The sequence below is a fragment of the Adiantum capillus-veneris genome, chromosome 3 (genome assembly GCF_014529385.1).
Source record: "Adiantum capillus-veneris isolate H3 chromosome 3, ASM1452938v2, whole genome shotgun sequence".
In the NCBI taxonomy this organism is placed as follows: Eukaryota; Viridiplantae; Streptophyta; class Polypodiopsida; order Polypodiales; family Pteridaceae; genus Adiantum; species Adiantum capillus-veneris.
In genome coordinates, this window is record NC_140933.1 from 87,501,722 (window position 1) to 87,523,153 (window position 21,432).

At 43.6% G+C, this 21,432-nt stretch overlaps 1 protein-coding gene across 2 annotated transcripts in view; it reads right to left on the bottom strand.

Moving 5' to 3' along the window:
- LOC147461258 (regulator of nonsense transcripts UPF2) overlaps positions 1-21,432 on the bottom strand; it is a 51,678-nt gene that overhangs the window by 17,871 nt on the left and 12,375 nt on the right. For both annotated transcript variants that reach the window (XR_015187577.1, XM_086508847.1), the window contains exons 7-8: positions 3,453-3,629; positions 2,579-2,666 (exon numbers count right to left, since the gene is read on the bottom strand). Coding sequence is in view for 1 of the 2 variants with exons in the window: in XM_086508847.1 (XP_086364973.1) it covers positions 2,579-2,666; positions 3,453-3,629 (265 nt within the window). In the remaining variant the exon portion in view is untranslated. The remainder of the gene's footprint in view (positions 1-2,578; positions 2,667-3,452; positions 3,630-21,432) is intronic.

The following is a 21,432-nucleotide window of genomic DNA, read 5'->3' on the forward strand; positions in this document are numbered from 1 at the left end:
CTTTCGATTTCCTGCTGCTCTACCGCTCTGTCAAATGCAATAGTTTTTTCTTATCTGCACTCGGCTTAGATTTCTCTTTCATCATCGACTTGAGAGGTGAATGAATGGCTGCCTGCCATCCCGAATGGATCTCGTCAAGTCGGTGATTCTTCAGAAATTTCGCATACTGCAAATCCTTGGCATATTTGAGCATCTGATTGGCACAGATTTCAACCTAAAGCTGTCGTTAGGCTTCCATCCTTTGGAGGTTGCCCGGCGGAAGGGGGTTGTACACGGCTCCCGAATCCTAAGAAGTCCGGCCCCCGATAGAACCTCCGTTGGTTTCCTCACTCAAGCGAGTAGGTATAACCGTTTCCTCCTTGCCAGATTCACTGTCGGAATCAATGTGTATTGCGGGAAAGGGGATTGGATCCTTCGTAGAAAAAGAATTGTCTGAGCTCTAATACCACTGTAATAGACTTGGACACCCCAAGCCGAAGATCAACTGCAACACACGAGAAAAAAATGCAAATAACTTGGAGAGAGAGAGAGAGAGAGAGAGAGAGAGAGGAGTCGATGCGACACAGCATAGTTCCACGCCCAAATGCACTGGCCCCAAAGATTGGCGCCCCTTATCGGTATTTCGTTATTATTATGCTTCACAAAGTACAATGTCCAAGGGTCCTCCTCTCAGTGCTCCCAAGCTCATTTGAGCAGATAGGAGCAAAAGCAGTTACATGAAAAGCTTCCGGCTCTAAAAGCAAGCGTTGTTCGTACACGTTGCTGCCACTGCAACACCCCACAAATCACGCCACAGATGGCGGGCGTCCGTACTGCTTGCCACGTCATCAACGCTACAATTTTGGGCCTAAGCTTTATTTTGATAAGGTTTTAGGCCCCTCGACTAGGTTCCAGAAGTTGGGCGGGTTAGGTTTTTGATCCTGACCCCCTTTGGCCACACGATGGGAACCTCAACGTTGGTACTTCTTCTTCCACTAGGGTTTAGATCTCTTCTATCCGGGCTTTGTCCTCTAGGCCATGCCACATCATCACTTTGTGACACCGATCATGATGCTATTGTTAAAGGATATTTAGATTTTATTTTAACAGAATTTGTTGATGTGTATCGATCAAATTTATTAGATGGGCTTCCACCATCTCATAGGCCCGACTTGATCACAATAGAGCTTTTGCCCGATAGCCATCCCGTCTCTCAGCAACTTTATAGGTTCAGCCCAAAAGAGGAAGACAAGATCGCTAGGTAGCTAAAAGCCTATCTTGCGCAAGGTTGTATTGAAACTAGAAGTCTTCGTGGGGTGCAGTGCTCCTGTTCTTCTGTTCTTCTTGCTAAAAGGACGACAGCGAGATGCGATTACAAAGGTCTCAATAAAGTCACCGTCAAGAACAAGTATCTGTTGCCTAGGATGGATGACCTTATGGATCGACTCTTGGATGCGAGATACTTCACCAAGATCGATCTCGGTCTGGCTACCATCAAATACGGATACACCAGTGTGATGTCCCAAAACCGCATTTCATACACGGTATGGACATTACCAAATACTCGTCTTACCTTTTGGATTGAGCAACACTCCCGCAACTTCATGAATGACCTCTTTCGTCCGTATCTGGGAAAGTGGGTTGTCGTGTTCCTCGACGACATACTTATTTATGATCGAGCACTTGAGGAGCATTTGCAACACTTTCACCTCATCTTACGTATTCTACCACGAGAGAGGTTGTATGCGAAACAATCCAAATGCGAATTTTTCCGCGCGGAGTTGTTGTATCTCAGCCATGTCATCTCAGTTGATGGCATCCGCATTGATCCCGAAAAGGAATAGGTGATCCTACAGTGGCATGTTTTACAAACCATACGGCAAGTGAAATCTTTCCTAGGTTTCACCAAATTTTTCAAGAAATTCATCAAAGACTGCCAAGATTGTTGAACCATTTACGCGGCAGGTGCTTTTGACACCACATTTGGAAAGCATTGACTTTCAAGACCTTTTGGATCACTAGTAGTCCCTCGCCGGATCCATCTTGCACGCATGACAAGACAAGCCATACACATAAACGAGCGCAGGTAACAGACATGAGGCTTACCTTCCTGCCATAGAGTCAATACGGGCTCACCCCTAAGGCTGGGAGCCGACAGCTAACCGGCTAACCTCTACACAAGAGCTGAGGTCCCATACCACCATGCCCACACTGCTGACATGGCAGAACCGTACGGACTGCTGACATGGCATGATTGTATGAAACTCTAGAAATTGCGTTGCAGTGATGAATGTGGCGGGCTGTATGAATTTCCGTAATTTACGCTGGCAGTTTTGGCAGCTTTTACGCAAGGATTTTGGGAACCAGAGCTTTCGGGGATAAGTACTTTTGGGATTTGATGCTTTCGGCCTCTGCTTTTGGGCATCCCTTGTAAGTTTATAAGTGCCCTTGGGTTACTCGTCAAAGAGCATCTAGACGCAGAGTCTCAGGGAGAGTTGGACCCTCGAGGAGTTGTACTAGACCCATAAAGATGCCTTGCTTTAATTTAGCCAGTCGCATGTAATAATCAAAAGTATTAAGTAAATGATCCTTGGCATACCTGATGATCCAAGACCTTTGACTGCACAGATCCTTGGTCTCCACCCTTAGACTCAGATTCCCCAAGTAGCACCGCAGGCACAAAAGCCCTAAACATGAGTTTGCAACAAAAAAAGTTAATTATATGGAAAGAAATACTTGCCTTGAAGTTCAGTCAGCTTTTTCTCTTAGTAATAAATAGTTTAGGCTAAAAAGAGCTGCCACAAGAAAACAAGTCTTAAAAGGAACCAGGACGTGATGTTAACATTTCACGACTCTAGTACAACCACAAAACAAATTGTGGTTGCAGCTTCTAAACAGATGCGAAGAAGAGTACCAATGGAAGAATGCAAGAATAATGCGAACTTTCACAAAAAATCATGGTTATGTAGTGTAGTAGCAGACTTTGTTCTTTATTTCATGCTCATCCTTTGTGTAAGAACCTAGAAAAACAATCCTTTTTTAAAAAATCTTTGTCTTTCAACCTAGAAAAAACAATCTTTTCTTTTTTAAGGACATCCATATCCATTATGCTTGGTTACAATCAGTGTGATGTCACATGAGACATCAAACCAAACAGATACCTGACTGGTCCTCATTCAAGTATGAACGAGGAAAAAAACAACCCGACTATACAGTAACATATCACCTTCAAACTAAAAAAAAACCACTGGGAGTAAATTCCTAAGAAAATGCACACTTTACAGATATTCCTACTAGTGCATCAGAAAAGGCAACTTGGTAACCTGGCCAAACCCCACCTTCTCTATAACAAGATCAGTTTCACTAGGCAACATCATAAATTTTCCAATCACAAATCTCTTCTTCCAGAAAAACAGATAGTTTTGTGTATCTTACATCAGGTAAACTTTCAAAAAAACAGAGAGTTTGCATACCTTAAATCGGGTAAACTTTCATAGAAAGATTTCGTGTCTTCATCATCCCAAACGGATTCAGGCACTGGATGGTCCTTTCCTCCCAAAGGCGATGTGCCATCTTCACCTGTCGTTACTCTAGTGGTATGGCCATCTTCTGGCATGACTGGAGCTGGCAGGTCAATTGCCTCTGCCAGTCTGGCAAAACATAATACTTTTAGTCTACATTACCTAAGAAGGAAAGAAACTACAGGAAAAGACAACAGCACAATTGAGAATTCTGCCACATTCAAGCCAGCAAAAACATACTGAAAACACAAGATTAAGGTACTTTCTCCTTAGCATCATAGCCCATAAACACCACTCTTCAAGCACCAACATGGAGAGAACACATAAACTCTTCCGGAACGGGGAACGCGGAACGGCAACTGCCATAAAACGCCATTCCCTGTTACAAGTACTCACGTTTGAAACACGGAACGGGGATTCGGAACGGGAACTTAGAACAGAAACAGGGAACGGAGACTTGAAAACGGCCATTCCCTGTTACTATGGTGTATATAAATAAATCAATTCACACACACACACATACTTCCATGCACGTGTGTGTGCATGTGTATGTGTGTTTGTGTGTGTGTACACATAGAGAGAGAGAGAGAGAGAGAGAGAGAGAGAGAGAGAGAGAGAGAGAGTGCAGCGGAAGTGATTTATGGTGATAACTCAAGACGAGAACTCAGTGCGTGTTCAAGGTTCCTTTTACCTCATGAGAGTTTCTGAGAGAGATGTGCAATAGACTAGAGAGAGGAGAGAGATACTGAGTGATTTTCCCCTTCCTTGATAGTGACATCTTGACAATGCGTGTTAGCCTGCCTGAATAGCCTTGTTTAGCTAAAGCTTTACACTCTCAGTAATTTGTCCAAGGACTGGCTTTCAGAATTAGCATCAAGCAACTAACTGACTGAGCTACACAACAAAGACTCGAACAGACGGCCAAATGCTGCCTCATATGGAGTTCTACCAATGGCATTGGAATCATAGTTACCCGGAACAGGAAATCGGAACGGGGAACGGGGAAATGCCATTCCTTGTTTCAAATACTCATGTTTGAAACACGGAACGGGAATCCAAAACGGGAAATTGGGATGGGAACGGGGAACGGAGACCTGAAAATGGCCATTCCCTTGTTACTATGATTGGAATAGGAGTCGTTCAAAATTGCTTGTACTAGCAAGAAATAATGCTCCATTGAGACTCTAATCATGCACATCAGACTTCAAAACTACGAAGGCTAACTGATTGTGAATCTTAGTTTGACCATGGAATTGTGGATGAAATGCAAATGAAAAATTAAACTTAAGAGGCAAAATTTTCAAAGAGTGCATGCCAAAAATGTGATGTAAACTTGACATCTCTATCTGACACAATAAACTTTGGCAAACCACAAAGAAGATGACATTGCTTAATGAGCAAACGTGCTACATCTTGTTCTATGATTGTGGCCTTACAAGGAATGAACATGCAAAAACTTGTAAAAACGATCAATGATTGTTAAACATTGTGTATTCCTTGAATGCAAGCTAGGTGGAAGATTAGTCACAAAATCCATGGAAATGTCATGAAATGAGTCTTCAGAAATAGACAGCAGCATCAAAATCCCTTGTTGCTTACTTTTACTTTTAAGCAAATGCAACACTGAGTGATATATCTATAACACATCTTTTCACATTTTAGGCCAATAAAAGAATCTTTTAACTTTTTGTAAAGTGGTATTCATGCCTCAGTGCCCACCCGTGAGTGCATCATGTGCATCGTGCAATTAAGCAATATAATACACAACAACGGTAAATGTCACGAGGACATGGCATCTGTTAACTATGTCACGAGGACATGGCAACTGCTAACATTAGTTGTTGGTTTCTTTCCAATGATTTTTGTTTAATTTTTGAGACCCTCTTTTTGAAGTTGCAAATGGTCGGACATTGTATGGCCAATGTGAACAGTAGTTTCACCCACAGACGGGAAGTTGGTCAGCACTGGAACTCGTACAGTGTGAGGATTCTAGGTGCTAATCCTTAATTAAGTACTTAAACTCATGATTAAGACTTAAGAAACTTTAACTGTACTCGAGACACACTTAGAAGACTCTGTGTTTGATTGATTGAAATGTGTGATACAAGGGCTCCTTATATAGGAGACGAAGAGACATAAATGAAAAGACACGTCTCTTGGTGAAGAGACACGACTTTAGACGTAAAGACACAGTCTTTCGGCGAAGAGCTGCAACCATTGGGCGAAGAGTCGCACCCGTAGAGCGAAGGGGTGTGACCAGTCGTCGAAGGAGTGTGGCTTTTGGCGAAGAGACACGTCCTTTGGGTTAAGGGGTGTGACCATCCAAGCGCAGGGGTCCTCCTTGGCATGGCACTTCGCGTAACTGCAACTAGGAGTAGATGTATTGCTGTTAGCATAGTCACAATCGTGACATTCCCTCCAATTTAAAATGAGAGCCCGTGTCAAAGAAATGACTTCTAATGTTGATAGAACTCTGGAAAAGCATTGAATCTTCGAAAATCTTCAGTCTTTGAGTTATCAGAAACCTTTGTCTTGAACCTTTGCTTCTTGCGAAACCTTTTTGCTTTGACTGCTAAATCCCATGTCATTGCATTATTCAAAGACTTTTTAGAGGAATCTGGTTTAATCAGGTTGACTGCAACAAGAGGTTGATCTTCAAAATCCTTTATACGATGTAAGATTTCTGGTTCAAAATCTTCCAGTAACTGCGAAATATTTGGGGAAGAGGAAATCTTCTCAAGGTACTCTTCAGATGGGGTAACTTCAACTTTAGTAATCACTGGAGAGGATTTTGGCTTGAGACTGTAACCATTTTCCAATAATAAATCCCAAAATTCTTCAGAATCATCTTCAGGTTCACGACTTGCAATTGGCATATCATCATCGTCCAATAAAGAATCAAAGAAAGCATAGTCGTCTTCAGACTCGGAATCTGCAACTATATCTTTATCTTTGTCTTCATCAATTGATTCGGGAGAAGTTAATGAATTCAAAAATTCATCAGTAATAATATCTACATCTACATCGGAAATCATATTCTCTTCATAATCCATTGTATCATGTTGTTTGCAATTGACTAGTACACGTGAGGCTTGAATCACTCTTTCCGCATGAGAAAGCCCGTGTAAAGTCAATTCACGTCCATCTTTGAACAAATTGATAGTATGTCCTCGAAAGCTAATTGTTGGATCATATTGGAATAACCAATGCTGACCAAGAATCATGTCGTAATAAGATAAAGGCATGACTTCAAAATCCAGTTGATCTGCATAAGTTTGAATCTCGAACTGCAACTGTCTAACTGTCTGATCACAAGTCAAAATTGACCCATCTGCTAATTCCACATCATATAAGTGAGATGTCTTCTGAGTTGGTAAGCCAAGCTGTTGAACTATCTGAGTGCTGACGAAATTATTCGAGCATCCGCTGTCCACCAAAATATTGATGGAGCGACCATTGATAGTTCCAAGAAGACTCAAAACTTGCTTTGAGAGAGGCTCCAAAACTGAAGAATTGTACTGGGCATGCTTCATAAGAATACTCGTATCCTCTGAGACACGAATCGTATTGACCACAGATTTTTCTTTATCCTTAGCATAATCTGGTTGTTCAGAATTCGATGATGTTTCCGCGTTGGAATTTCTTTTCAAATTAGACGGATTTGGTCTCTTTGGACATTGATACCATCTATGATCACCACTGCAAATTGTACATAATCCTTCCTTCTTTGAAGTTGAAGATGCATTTGACGAAGAGCCTTGCTGAGTATTGGAATGCCGATCTTGAGAAAAATCACTTCCTTTACCACAATCAAGTGGAGGAACATGTGAAGAAGATCTGCTTTCAGATTGTCGATCTTGAGAACAGAACTTTGAAGTTGAATAAGGTTGCGTTGCTTGCTGTCTGAACTGAGACTGATGTTGCTGACTTTGGCTATAGCTGTCTCTACGATCGCTCTGTGAAAAGCGAGCGCTATTTGAAGATCTGTTACCAGGAAGAAAATTCCGTGTAGGGCGTCGATTATCGCCAAGACGCTCCACATAGGCAATTGCAGCATCCAAAGTGGTAGGGTTGTATTTGTGCACATCATCCTTCAGGTTGGGTTCGAGTCCGTCGATAAAGCTGTGAAGTTTATCAGAGGGACTAAGAGTCTCTATCTCCAGAGTTAGCCTTTGGAACTCTGTGATGTACGCGGCCAAGGAACCTGTCTGGCTCAGGTGGCGAAGAGAGGACCGGGCATGAAAATCCGCATTGGCAGATTCGAGCGCCTTGCGAATAGCACGCCGGAATTTATCCCAAGAAGGTGTGTGTTTACCATCAGCAACCCATCATTGCCACCAAAGAAATGTTGTGTCTTTGAGTAGAGAACTAGCAAGTGCAACTTTTTTACTCTCGACCAAGTCCGTGTTCGATAAGTAAATCTCCATTTTGAACAGCCATTGGTCCAGCACGCGCTTGTCGTGGCGACCAGTGTATGGTTCCGGCAATTTAACATCAAGCTTCTTCTTCTGTGCAGCATTAAAAATTTTATAAAGTAATTGAAGTTCGCGATTGTCTACCTCTTCAGTTGGGTCTGGTTCGTTTGGTTCGTCCACTGAAGCTTCGGAAGAAGGTGTTGAAGATGCTGCATTTGTAGTTCGAGAAACAGCAGGTCGACTTCGAGAAGTGTTTTCCGTGTGCATCTCATCCAAGCGAGTGTGAAGTGATGCGAGGCTTATGGAAAGTGTGGCCATTTGCTCCTTAATAAGAGTAAGGGCATCGTCAGATGACCACCTCCATCTTGAGAATTTGGCATGGTTACGCCTTAAATGAACTAGAACAGGTGTAAGTTCTGGGTTGGGAACAGATTCTGGGAATTGGAGCTGGAGAATCCGGAATAATAACCTTTGGTTCGGGTGCTGCCAATTGTTCGGGTTCTGGAGTATCGAGAATAAGTATTACTTCCGGCTCTGAGTACGGAAATTTACCCGCAAAATTTCATCGGGAAAAATTTGCGTAGTGGTTCGCGTCGGCCATGTGTACGAAATATATTGCGCAGTAGGTGCACACAGAGCAAAGCAAGGGAGACGCAGCGTATTTTTATAAAGGTAAGTTTACGTGAAGAGGCTTTCACATGGAGTTTTTTTTTTATTTTAAATATGGGTGTTTTCACATGGGGTTAAAAATTTGGGTTAATTTGGGGGAGGCCGGTCAAGTGTGGCCGGCCACTTGAGGTTTCAATAAATTTGTGGCATCTTTGTAAAGGTCACATTGCTTGATTTTTTTTTTACGTAGAGAAATTTCAGCAGCGCAGCGCAGCCCAACCCAGCCAGCGATTTGTTTGTAAACCCACTCGTAAGGTTATTCCAGCGCTGCACACAGCCCAGCGTTTCAATAATTTCAGCCCATCGCTGCCATTTTCAGCAGCCAGCAATTTCAGCAAATTGAAGCGCTGTGCAAATGGATGCAACTCTTCACAAGGGAGTGTCCGTTCGAGGTGAAAAGGCACCAGGGATCAGGCTCTGAATTTAGCGTTCCAGCAACCAAGGGTGTATGTACGTGTGTCCCTTGTAGGCAAAGGGGTGCGATCATTGGGGAAAGGGTGGCCACATGCCAGCTTGGTGCCCTTTTGCATGAAGGGGTGCCATCACACACACGAAGGGGTACAATCTGGTGAAGAGGCCTCCCGTAGGGACTTTCCAGACCGTCACCGGGTACACCACACACATCTGTGTTCTTTCCTGTATCCTTTATGTATATAATTGGAACAATATAAATTTAAGTTACCTCATACGCGTAGTAGAAGTACACCATCTTTCCTCTGCGGCCATACAACACACGAGGTGAGTGTCGCGGGTAGGGTCAGCAACAGCGAGGCTAGGTAGACGCCAAGTCCAAAGGCCCGGGAAAAAAATTTGCTTTGATACCACTGTGAGGATTCTAGGTGTTAATCCTTAAATAAGTACTTAAACTCATGATTAAGACTTAAGAAACTTTAACTGTACTTGAGACAAGACTTAGAAGACTCTGTGTTTGATTGATTGAAATGTGTGATACAAGGGCTCCTTATATAGGAGACGAAGAGACATAAATGAAAAGACACGTCTCTTGGTGAAGAGACACGACTTTAGACGTAAAGACACATTCTTTCGACGAAGAGCTGCAACCATTGGGCGAAGAGTCGCACCCGTAGAGCGAAGGGGTGTGACCAGTCGTCGAAGGAGTGTGGCTTTTGGCAAAGAGACACGTCCTTTGGGTGAAGGGGTGTGACCATCCAAGCGCAGGGGTCCTCCTTGGCATGGCACTTCGCGTATCTGCAACTAGGAGTAAATGTATTGCTGTTAACATAGTCACAATCGTGACATACAGTAAGAGGATGTCTAGGCTCAATTCAAGATCATGTAGGTCCCTTCGTCGCACTTAGCAAGTTGGTGGATACTAGGAAGTGAACTCAATAAAGGCACAATGCCAAGGTGGGGTCACCAAAGGAAAGTACCCGACAGTTGGGCCACATTGCATTTTTGGATGCGGTCCCAGTGGGGATAGATGGTCAGATGACCAATGGGAGTCCAACGGAAGCATCCCCTAAAATTTAGGGAACTGCTATTTTGGACCATAAAATATGTTCGCGTCATTACCTCTGGAATGACAAGAAGAACATTTTAGAACTCTACTGCAAAGTCAATTGGGCAACCAGTCATGAGATTTTTAAGTGGGAAATTGCTTGTAAACGTGCCAAGTGGCACATTTTCATGAACTTTCCTCATGCAGCGAGAGGTAGCACTACATTTTTAAGCGGGAAATTGCTTGTAAACGTGCCAAGTGGCACATTTTCATGAACTTTCCTCATGCAACGAGAGGTAGCTCTGAATTTCTAGCTGGGAGAGCTCATTTGCAAGTTTTTGTCACAGGTTAAGAGCTATTGACTGCAAGCTTTCCCTCTCATGTACAGTGTAGTGCAAGAAGTCATGTCCTGCACACCTTACACTGCTCTCTCTCTCCCCTACGTGCAAAAACGTGATGCCCCTCAAGAGGGCTCTTCATTTGACTCATGTACAACTGTGTGGTCATATGCGTTCTTGTTGAGGCAAGAGCCTCTAAGAGCAGGAACAGGAGTATCTAACTGCTGCTCCAAAAGCAGGCACCGGTGAGGGTGATAACCTCACCGTACAGATGCGTTTTCAGCGCTGGTTATGCGCTGAATTTGGACTGTTTTTCAGCCATACGGATGCCAGAACCATGGGGAACAGTGCCCCACTACTAGAGGGCAGTTCAGGGACTGTTTAAGGCTGAAAACAGGGCAAAAACCAGTAAATACAGCATGCTGCATTTACTGTTTTTGGGCAGAAAACAGAGGTTTATGTCGATGGAAGTGAGTTGCAACAGGGGAATTGGTTTCGGGCAAGTTTTGGGGCTGTTATGCTGCCGAAATTTTGTCAGAACAGGTGGTATCTAGCTGGATACAGGTAAAGAATTCCCAAGACTCTTCTTTGTAATTTACCCTCTTAAAGAATAAAGAAATACCGAAAGGGGCGCCAATTTTGGGGCCTACACGTTGTCTGCGTCTACTTGGAGCATTCTAGCCTCCGAGCCGTGTGTGTGCTTTAAGTGCTAATTCCCGTTGTAGGTTACCTTTGCGAAGTTCTCTCTCTGTGTGAAAGTCTAAGGTTAATTAAAGAATTTGGGTGAAATCCCAAGTCTACCGCCCTACGGGCCGGTTTCATGGTTCTGTTGCCGGGACATAAATCACTTTTTCCTCAAGAAGTGAGCCTCGGTTGTTTTGGGTAAAGACACAGAGTACAAAAACACGGGATTACACTATGGCCGACAAAGGAAAGGATGTAATGGAAGAGGGCTCCTCTTCGAAGGACGGACAGGAAATTCCTACAATATTCAAGGTTGGCAAGAGAGTTCACGGCCATGTCTGTTTGCTCCTGTTGATGTGAATGTTCCTCCGGTACAGGGCTTTATAACAGGGCAACTTGAGGATGATGCGTTCAGGACTCGGTCAGTTACCGCGGTGAATGTGTTTTCACAACTAGTGTAGAACCCAAGGTTTATGGAGTTCTTGCAAGCGCCACCATGCCGCAGCAAAATAGGCAACTTACACCGCGAACAGAGCTTGTTGAAACTTGAGGCTCAAGCCCAAGTACTTCGTGCGTCCGAGCAGGATAGGGAGCACTCGCATGTTGCAGAGTCAGGGGCTCCAAAACAGATTCCTCCCGCCCTTGAACAGGTGGTTAGGACGCCCATTCCACAAGCTATGCCAGTTCAGCCCGCCACCTTTCAGAGCCCGCATGTTGTCTTAAATGGACAGGGAACTGGTTACTAGGCAATGCATCCAGTTTTTCCACCACCCACGGTATTTCGGAGGTGGATCTGTGTTCCAGAGCATGGCTAATTATGCGCCTGGAAGTCAGCCGTACATGCCAGGAATAGTGTTTGGGGGTATGCAAACTCCATGTATGGTAGCATCGGCATGCACCAAGGCTTTCAAAGCAACCAGGGCCAGTTTGGGGTGCCACAGGGTCGTTTTGGCATGGCTGGTTTTTCTAGACAACAGCCAGATATGGCACCTATGACGCAAAATGTCAATGGCCAAGACGCACCGATGATCCCTACTACAGTGCCCATGTTGCAAACAATTCCTTATGACATTTGGGGGCACTGGAAAAGCTGAAAGCTTACAAAGAAGGTGGTGCAACTGTAAAGTTTAGCACTTTCGCAGCTTCGAGGATAAGGCAAAGGCTCTTACTTTCCTCCAACAATTTTATACAGCTTATGCAGGAGGGAATTTTACAGAGGCCTCTAAGATCAGGAAAGCTGTCACTTTCTTGAAAGACAATGCGCTTACGTGGTCCTCTTTGCTCTTGATGAATCAGTCCAATATGTCATTCTTGCTCGCTCGCTCTCTCAAAAATCAAGAAAACACATAGTCATGATTCATCATTTTTGCTATCTTCGTCCTCTTTCCTCTTGCATAAATTCATCAGATTGCAGATGTGTGTTATCTCATTTGTAATAGTCATGCATGATATTGTTAGACATTTACATATGACCCACATAGTAGACATAAGTATATACATAAATATCAAATATAACTAAAACATTATAGTAATTGTGAACTTGAATGGATGTATGAATTATTTGTGTGATTCGTTAAGATTCATTCTTGTTGCAAATCATTTTTCTATTGGCCTACCTTGAGGAGAGATGTGGATACCTTTGTGCGAGCATGCGTGATTTGCCATAAGGTCAGGTTTGATAGGCAAAAGGCACCAAGGTTGTTACAACCACTGCCGATTCCGAATAAGCCATGGGAAAGCATTGCTATGGACTTTATCTTTGATCTTCCAAGAACGCCAACAGGGAATGATGGAATATGGACCATTATCTGCAAGTTCAGCAAGCAGGCCCATTTTATCCCTGTTAGGAAGAAGATAAAATCTGATCAGATGGCACTTTTATTCATGTACAATGTGTTCAAGTACCATGGTATGCCACAATCAATTGTCAATGATCTTGATCCTCGCATGACAAGTTTGTTTTGGAGAGGATTGTTGAGAACATGGGCACTACGCTCAAATTCTTTTCTTCGTTTCATCCACAAACTGATGGACGGTCAGAAGAGGCTAATTCTACTTTCTTATATCTGCTCAAGTGCTATGTCTCAGATAATAAGGGACAATATTTGCCTATGCTTGAGTATGCGTACAACAATACGATGCATTCGTCGACTGGCAAGACACCTTTTGAGATTGTTGAAGGTGGCAAAAAGGTTCCTCCCAATTTGCATAAAAAGGACAAGATCTTTGAGGCAGATCGATGTGTTGAGAACATGGATGAAATGTATAAGAAAATTAAAGTTTCCTTGGAGAAGACTCAAGCAAAGCAAAAAAGGAATACTGATCGTCACCATCGTGAATTGTTGTTATCGCTTGGTGATTGGGTTCTGTTAAGGTTTGAGAAGGCAAGATTAAAGAAGATGAAGGACAAGGAACGGTTGTTTCCTAAGCTCAGTATGCGTTACTATGGGCCTTTTCAAGTGCTTGATAAGACCAACGATGTAGCTTATAGGCTGAAATTGCCTGGTGCGTGGAAGATTCACAATGCGTTTCACGTGAGTCTTCTAAGACCCTTCGTGGGTGATGTGCCAGAAGATATGCCAGATGAGGATCAGCCAGAAGTTGAGAAACTTGATGAGATCCTGGTACATGAGCAAGTTTTAGCACATAAGGACAGGAAAGTTAAACGACAAGTTACAAGATGCTATTTGGTGAAGTTCAAGAACTATCCACCTATGGATGCAAAGTGGATGGAAGAGCATGAACTGTCACAGTCACCAAATGTATTGCAACTTTACCTTGAAGCCTTTGGTTTACAGCCTACTTATGCCCCAACCCAACATGTGCAAAGGAGGGGTAATGATAGAGCTAGCACATCAAATGTACATATGAATTCAGTGTAATAGATGGAAAGGACAAAAGTATGAAGGTCTCATTAAGTCATTTGTATCTATGTGTTACGGCCTTTCTTGCGGATACATGTGATGATAAAAGAGTGCTAACAACACAAGATCATCTGTGGCATGTATTTATGGTATGCAATCGAGGACGTTTGCAATTTCAAGAGGGAGGTACGTGATGAGAACATGGCATCTATTAACTATGTCACGAGGACGTGGCAACTGCTAACCTTAGTTGTTGGTTTCTTTCCAATGATTTTTGTTTAATTTTTGAGACCCTCTTTTTGAAGTTGCAAATGGTCGGACATTGTATGGCCAATGTGAACGGTAGTTTCACCCGCAGACGGGAAGTTGGTCGGTACTGGAACTCAGAGGATGTCTAGGCTCAGCTCAAGATCATATAGGTCCCCCGTCGCACTTAGCAAGTTGATGGATACTAGGAAGTGAACTCAATAAAGGCACAATGCCAAGGTGGGGTCACCAAAGGAAAGTACCCGACAGCTGGGCCACATAGCATTTTTGGATGCGGTCCCAGTGGGGATACATGGTCAGATGACCAGTGGGAGTCCAGCGGAAGCATCCCCTAAAATTTAGGGAACTGCTATTTTGGACCATAAAATTTGTTCGCGTCATTACCTCTGGAATGACAAGCGGAACATTTTAAAACTCTACTGCAAAGTCAACTGGGCAACCAATAAGAAGATTTTTAAGCGGGAAGCCCAAAGCGGGAAATTGCTTGTAAACGTGCCAAGTGACACATTTTCATGAACTTCCTCATGCAGCGAGAGGTAGCTCTGAATTTCTATCTGGGAGAGCTCATTTGCACGTTTTTGTCACAGGCTAAGAGCTATTGACTGCAAGCTTTCCCTCTCATGTGCAGTGTAGTGCAAGAAGTCATGTACTGCACACCTTACACTGCTCTCTCTCTCCCCTAACTGCAGTAATGTGATGCCCCTCAAGAGGGCTCTTCATTTGACTCAAGTACAGTTGTGTGGTCATATGCGTTTTTGTTGAGGCAAGAGCCTCTCTGAGTAGGAACAGGAGTAGTTAACTGCTGCTCCAAAAGCAGTCACCGGTGAGGGTGATAACCTCACCGTACAGGTGCGTTTTCAGCGCTGGTTATGCGCTGAATTTGGACTATTTTTCAGCCATACGGATGCTAGAACCATGGGGAACAGTGCCCCACTGTTAGAGGACAATTCAAGGACTGTTTAAGGCTGAAAACAGGGCAAAAAACAATAAATACAGCGTGCTGCATTTACTGTTTTTGGGCAGAAAACAGAGGGTTTATGTCAGTGGAAGTGAGTTCCAACAGGTGAATTGGTTTTGGGCAAGTTTTGGGGCTGTTATGTTGCAGAAATTTTGTCAGAACAGGAGGTATCTAGCTGGATACAGGTAAAGATTTCCAAGGACTCTTCTTTGTAATTTACCCTCTTAAAAAATAAAGAAATACCGAAAGGGGCCTACAAGTTGTCGGCGTCTGCTCGGAGCATTCTAGCCTCCGAGCCGTGTATGTGCTTCAAGTGCTAATTCCCGTCGCGGGTTACCTTTGCAAAGTTCTCTATGTGTGTGAAAGTCTAAGGTTAATTAAAGAATTTGGGTGAAAGCCAAAGTCTACCGCCCTACGGGCGGATTTTAGTGACAGAAATACAAGAGACCATCACGAATGAAGTAGTTGTTGGGGCCTTGGGCCGCAAGAGCATGCAACCATTGCTTACCAAACTTGGAATCTACATACTAATTTTTCATGCTATCAAAAGATACTCTCTGAATGGAAACTATGAAACTTGACTCCAATGTGCACTAGGCATAGACTGGAGCCATTTGAGGGCTTGATGATCTGTACGAGCATAAATCTCTACCATACAAAAAATGCTTCCAACGCTTGAGAGAATGAATAACAAAGAGAAGCCTTATCTTACACTAAGTAATTCTTTCCTACACTGTTTAACTTCCTACCGAGAAATGCAATTGGACGGCCATGTTGCTTAAGCACAAGTCCTATGGCGATATTGCTTGCATTTGTGCATAACTCGAAGGGATCAACACAAGAGGCAAGGATGAAACACGGAGCTTCATTCGCTGCAACCTTGAGAGCTTCAAAAGCCTCTATGGCTACCTCAAGCAAGAGCACGCGCTGACGGCGAGTCTTAACCCCTTACAAAACATCATTCATTAGTGCGGCAATGCCTGTCAAGCGGTGTCTCGATGCACTAAGATCACGTACCCAGGCAACCTCATCCAATTTGGAGCTTTTGATGCACTAGATGCATCTACTTCACAAAAACGCTTTACACATTAGCCTAGCACAGGCAAGATCTAAGGGAAACCATACTCCCTAGGCGGGATACCTAACGCCACGTTAGCTACAACATGACACTTTTCACATGTGCAAACACATAACGTAAAGATATCTAGACACAACCAAGCGCTCCCAAGATCGAAGTTTGCATCGTTTGAAGGGTTCCATATACAACCAAACGCTCCCAAGATCGAAGTCTACATCGTTCAAAGGGTTCCATATACAACCAAACGCTCCCCAGATCACAGTCTGCGTCGTTCGAAGGTTTCCAACTTAACGCTCCCCACACCACAACTTGCGTCGTTCAAAATTTCCATTTACAATCAAACGCTCCCTAAACCACAGCCTTCGCCGTTTAGAGATACCAAGTACAACTAGACGCTCCCCAAACCATAGTTTGCGTTGTCCACAAGTTTTCAAGAAGTTATCAAACAACATTGAAACCACTATTAAAACTAGAATCAAACAAATCGATCGGCGCCAAGACAAGTTTAAAATTGATAACTTCTATTTCAAACAATATTCTCAAACAGTCTTTCAAAATAAATAGAAAGCAAAACTCAAATCATTCAGGGTTGGTTTCCGTCAGTCAAACTCAAAGGACAACTAGCTTGCCCATCTCGATCGAAGTGATAGTTCTGTTTGCAGATCTAAATGGTAGCATCATTTTTGTTGTGCCAAAGCATGCCCAACAAAGCGTCGCAATGCCCTAACTTCATAATGTGGAAATCTGCGTTGTCGTGATACCCTTGAGCGGTGATAGGAAGGGCACCAATCATAGTAACAAGGGACAGAGGGAACGGAGCCCACAGACGGGGGAGCCCGATTCCGGGACGGACGCCAAACTGCCTGCCAGGTGGGAACGCAGCCAAAACGTCACGCGGACGGCAGGGGACGGTAGGGGATGGCAGTCACAAACAATCAACTTTTTTAAAATTTGAAAATATCATCGTTTCTAACGGCCAGTTCCTCTCCAACAGCCATATTTTTTAACTTTGAAGCACCCCAATGGCTATAAAATCCACCCTTTGGGGCCTCATTTCTCGATGTTTTATTAGCACATTTGCGTCTATATGACTCATGTTCTTTGGTCTATTTAGTGTAAATTTGTGGTCAAAGTAATGCTCTATGTGTGTGGCATGTGTGCAGGTCAAAAAATGCAACCAAAAAACCCCGTCCCCGTTCCCTAACTTTTGCCGTCCCATCCCTGTCCCTGTTCCCGACCCCGACCCGCCGTTCCAAGTTACTATGGCACCAATAAGTGGGACAATTGTGCTAGTATCTCCTATAGCCAACTCAACCTCAATGCCTCCAGCAAACTGGTTGTACTCAAAGTCCATTTGCTTGAGTAACTCTGGGTAAATAAAGTTTTTGGAAATTCCTAGATTGAAGAAGATAAGTGCTTTATGGCCACGAATCTTTCCATATGCTCTATATGCTCTACATCGTTTCTTGGAAGCATCGGGTACAAAAATTCCATAAATATATGAAGCAGGTCCTACTGAGGTTCTCGCTTTCTTGGTGGGAGATTGCTCTTGAGGTTTTACACCTTTGTGGGGGCAAACATAGGCACTGTAGTTTGTGCCCCGTCTAGAAACATTCGAAGCACATGTCTCCTTGTTGCAGAGTTTCTCGTTGGCGGGTGATCAATCAAGGTCGTGCAAGTAGAGTCTAAGTGTCACGAGAATCTTGAAAATTTGTGTTGTTGTCGTCAAGGATTCTGTGTAGATGCCAATTGGTTGTCAGTGGTAAATTCTAATCTTCCCTTCATGAGTGTGTAGCCAACCGCAACATGGTCCATGAGCTCTTGGATTGTCAAGACTTGGTAGGACAAACAGTATTCCTTAATTGGTGATGGCAGTCTTATGGTATGGTGCTCACACTAGTACTCCAAGGTTATCAACTTGAAGAAAAGACATTGGGAGGTAGATTTCTAAAAACTTCTGATTGTAGTCTTCCATAGTGTTCATGACATGCATTTTCAAGTTTACCCATTCTGCCAAAAGCTGCACTTCAAACAAGGAGGTCATGCAACTTCAAGCATAAATATCCTTGAAAGCTTGCCAAGTCCTTAGAGCGTGAGGCTTGGTGTGTCACAAACTGATGAGATGGCATGACCACTTAATAAGTTGCTTCCAACTTATGGACAATTGCCGAGAGGCCAAAGGGACACCTAGGCATTAAAATAAAGCGTAGAACCTGCTAACGTGGCTACTGTACGGATGGTCGCGATTTGCGCTGACTGTTGTACGGACTGCCGCAAAACGCGTTGACTGCTGACGTGGCAAGTCCGTACGGAAATTCCGCTTTTCGCGTTGCTTGCTATTACTGGCAGCTTTTGGATCAGGTTGCTTTTGAGTTTACTGCTTTTGGGGCTTTGCTTTTAGCATCCCTTTTAAGAATAAATAAGCCCAAGGGGGGTCTCACTTCTCAGAGCATCTGGACGCAGAGTCTCAGAGCGAGCACCCGCGGGAGTTGTACTTTGCTCAAAGATTAATATAAAAAGAAATACCGAAAGGGACGCAAGACTTTGGGGCCAATATCTCTTGGCACGAAACTACCTCCAGCCGTGTCAACTCAGTAGCTGTGAAGTATTTTAAGTGAATCTCTATTGTGTCCTAACAGAGTCTAGACTTGGGGTGTCCAAGTTTATTACACTGGCATCAGAGCACGGCCGATTTCTCTTCTACTGGGAAATCCAATCTCCTCCTCTTGGCACCTATGGATTCCAAAAAGAATCAGACGACCTCTTCTGCCACGCTGAGGCGGGAGGCAATACGGAAAATTCAAGCGACTTAGCAGAAAATGAGTACGGACCACCCTGGCCACACAGTATGAACTCGTGGAGATGCAACGTCGACAATAGGTTGACGAGTGCGCAAAGCAGATGCTTCAATTTGCTAAGGATCCCTAGTATGCAAAATTTTTGACCTAGCAGTCGATGGCTGAAGTGCCGTACCCAATGGCAGAAAGCCATCGAGCCACCAATCGAACCGGCAATCAAGAAACCTCCTACTCCAAGGATGTTCACTGAAGAAGAACTCCATGATGTGGTCCAGACCACAAATCAATCAGCTTCTGGACACGAAAAAGCCATTGAAAAAGCAATTGAAGAAGCGCAAGAAGGGGACCGACTATCCCGGTTACTTGGACCGTCAATCTTCTTTTGCGTCTGCATGAAAACAGAAGAAGCATGTGCGTTTTACAGGACTACACAATTCTTCTTCCAACAGTTCTTCTAGCTCTTTCTCTTCCGACTCAAGCGAGGAGAACAGAAAGGACAAGAAGCAAAGCAAGAAACAAAGCCTTGAAAAGAACAAGAAAAAGGCAAAGAAGATCAGATTCCGACCAATTTCTGATAGTTCTACAGAGGACTCGTCCTCTGACGGTTCAGGCTCCGACAATCATATGTTTTATGCAAAGAAGAAACACTTTTATAGAGCCGACCAGTACGATTTCCTCGAAGACGAGAACAAAAAGACAAAAGAAATTTAAAAAGGGTGGACAATCAGTGAAATTTGAATCCTTTTCCAAGACGCTCCGAGGGCTTTGGCTTTCATTCAGCAGTTTGATATAGCCTTCTCTGGAGGGCATTACTCAGAGCACTCAAAGATCAGGAGGGTAGCATCGTTTTTAAAGGGAAATGCTCGAACATGGTGAAGAAGGAGCAGTTTTGCTGGGGACTCCCTACACAAATCCAAGATTACTACCTTGAACAACCGTCTGAGTCTATACAACAACTAATGGGACATGCTAAACGGGGATTCTCGATACATTCGGGGAATTTGACCTACCCCACTGATGAGGTTTTGACTCAGAAGACTAGATAGACATCGACCAACGATAATAGAAAGAAGAAGAATTCCCAGAAAAAGAAAGATACACGACCCCGATTGACTGCGGAAGAGAGAGCCGACTATCTCAAAGAGGGGAAGTGTTTTGGTTGCGGGGAACAAGGGCACATCTCCGTAAAGTGCCCCAAAAAGGCACAGCGAGGACAGACTCAAGACGGGCCTAAGAGTTCTAGAGCAACAGAAGAACGTGGCACAAAAGGCAAGATGAAAGCAGAACTGGTACTGGATTGCATGGGAACAGATCCAAGCCAGATGGATGAAAATACGCAACTTTGCCGCCCATGGGGTAAAGTGAAAGATCGGGAAGCCCTTATCTTCTTTGATGGAGGAGCCAAGGCCAACTTCAATTTACCTGAATTGGCGGCTCGGCTCGAGATTCGCCCGACAGGATGGGGCCACCAAGGTTGCATCAGTACAACATATGGGTAGGATCCGTACGGCGGTAGAGCCATACAGTACGGATCCATACGTATGGATAGCAATCCGTATGGATTTTAAAAAAAATTAAAAATTGTGCATTGTGCAGTTTGCAGTACTTATTAGAGTCAAGACTTCATACTCCACTCTTGGGTTATCATTATGTACTTCTTTTTAATGCTCTTAGTTTTATGAGACCATGGCATCAGTCTTGGGTTATCATTATGTACTTTTTTTTAATGCTCTTAGTTTTATGAGACCATGGCATCAGACATTAGACACTGTTTGGCTGTAGACATTGATCAGCTTTGTGTTTTCATTGTTCAATTAGAGTCGTGGACTCTGGTCTTATTTGAAGTCTTCGTGAATGCATAAGTAAATGTATGAAGTACTCTCAATTTTAGGCTTTGTGAAAAAAAGGACGAATTTTAGCATACCTAATAACTCAATCCATTCTATACTACGTACCTTACATACCGAATTTGTACCAAACACTACGTACCTAACTACCTTGGGGGCCACCGGCGAAGGCAGTTCTAGCGACACCCGGACGGGATGTAGCCATTACACTTGTCATTGGCAAACTTTGTTTGCATTGTCAAGGGTATTTAGGGCACGAGGACTTTTACATCATGCCTTTGGAAGGGTGTGATGTCCTCCTGGAATCCCTTGGTACCATAAGAACAACATCATGGTCCGCTAAGAAAGCGACTTTGACCAATGAGAAGGGCAAGAAAATTGTACTTCATGTAAAATTGAAGGGAGAGTCCGTCCCTATCGTATGGGATTCGGCCATTTCAAAATTAATGAAATCCAGTCTTTTTGTTTACTCAATCTATTTGAAAGAATCGAATGATGAACAACAGATGAACATGTCTGAATTGGACAAAGAACGACACAAATTTTTGCACACAC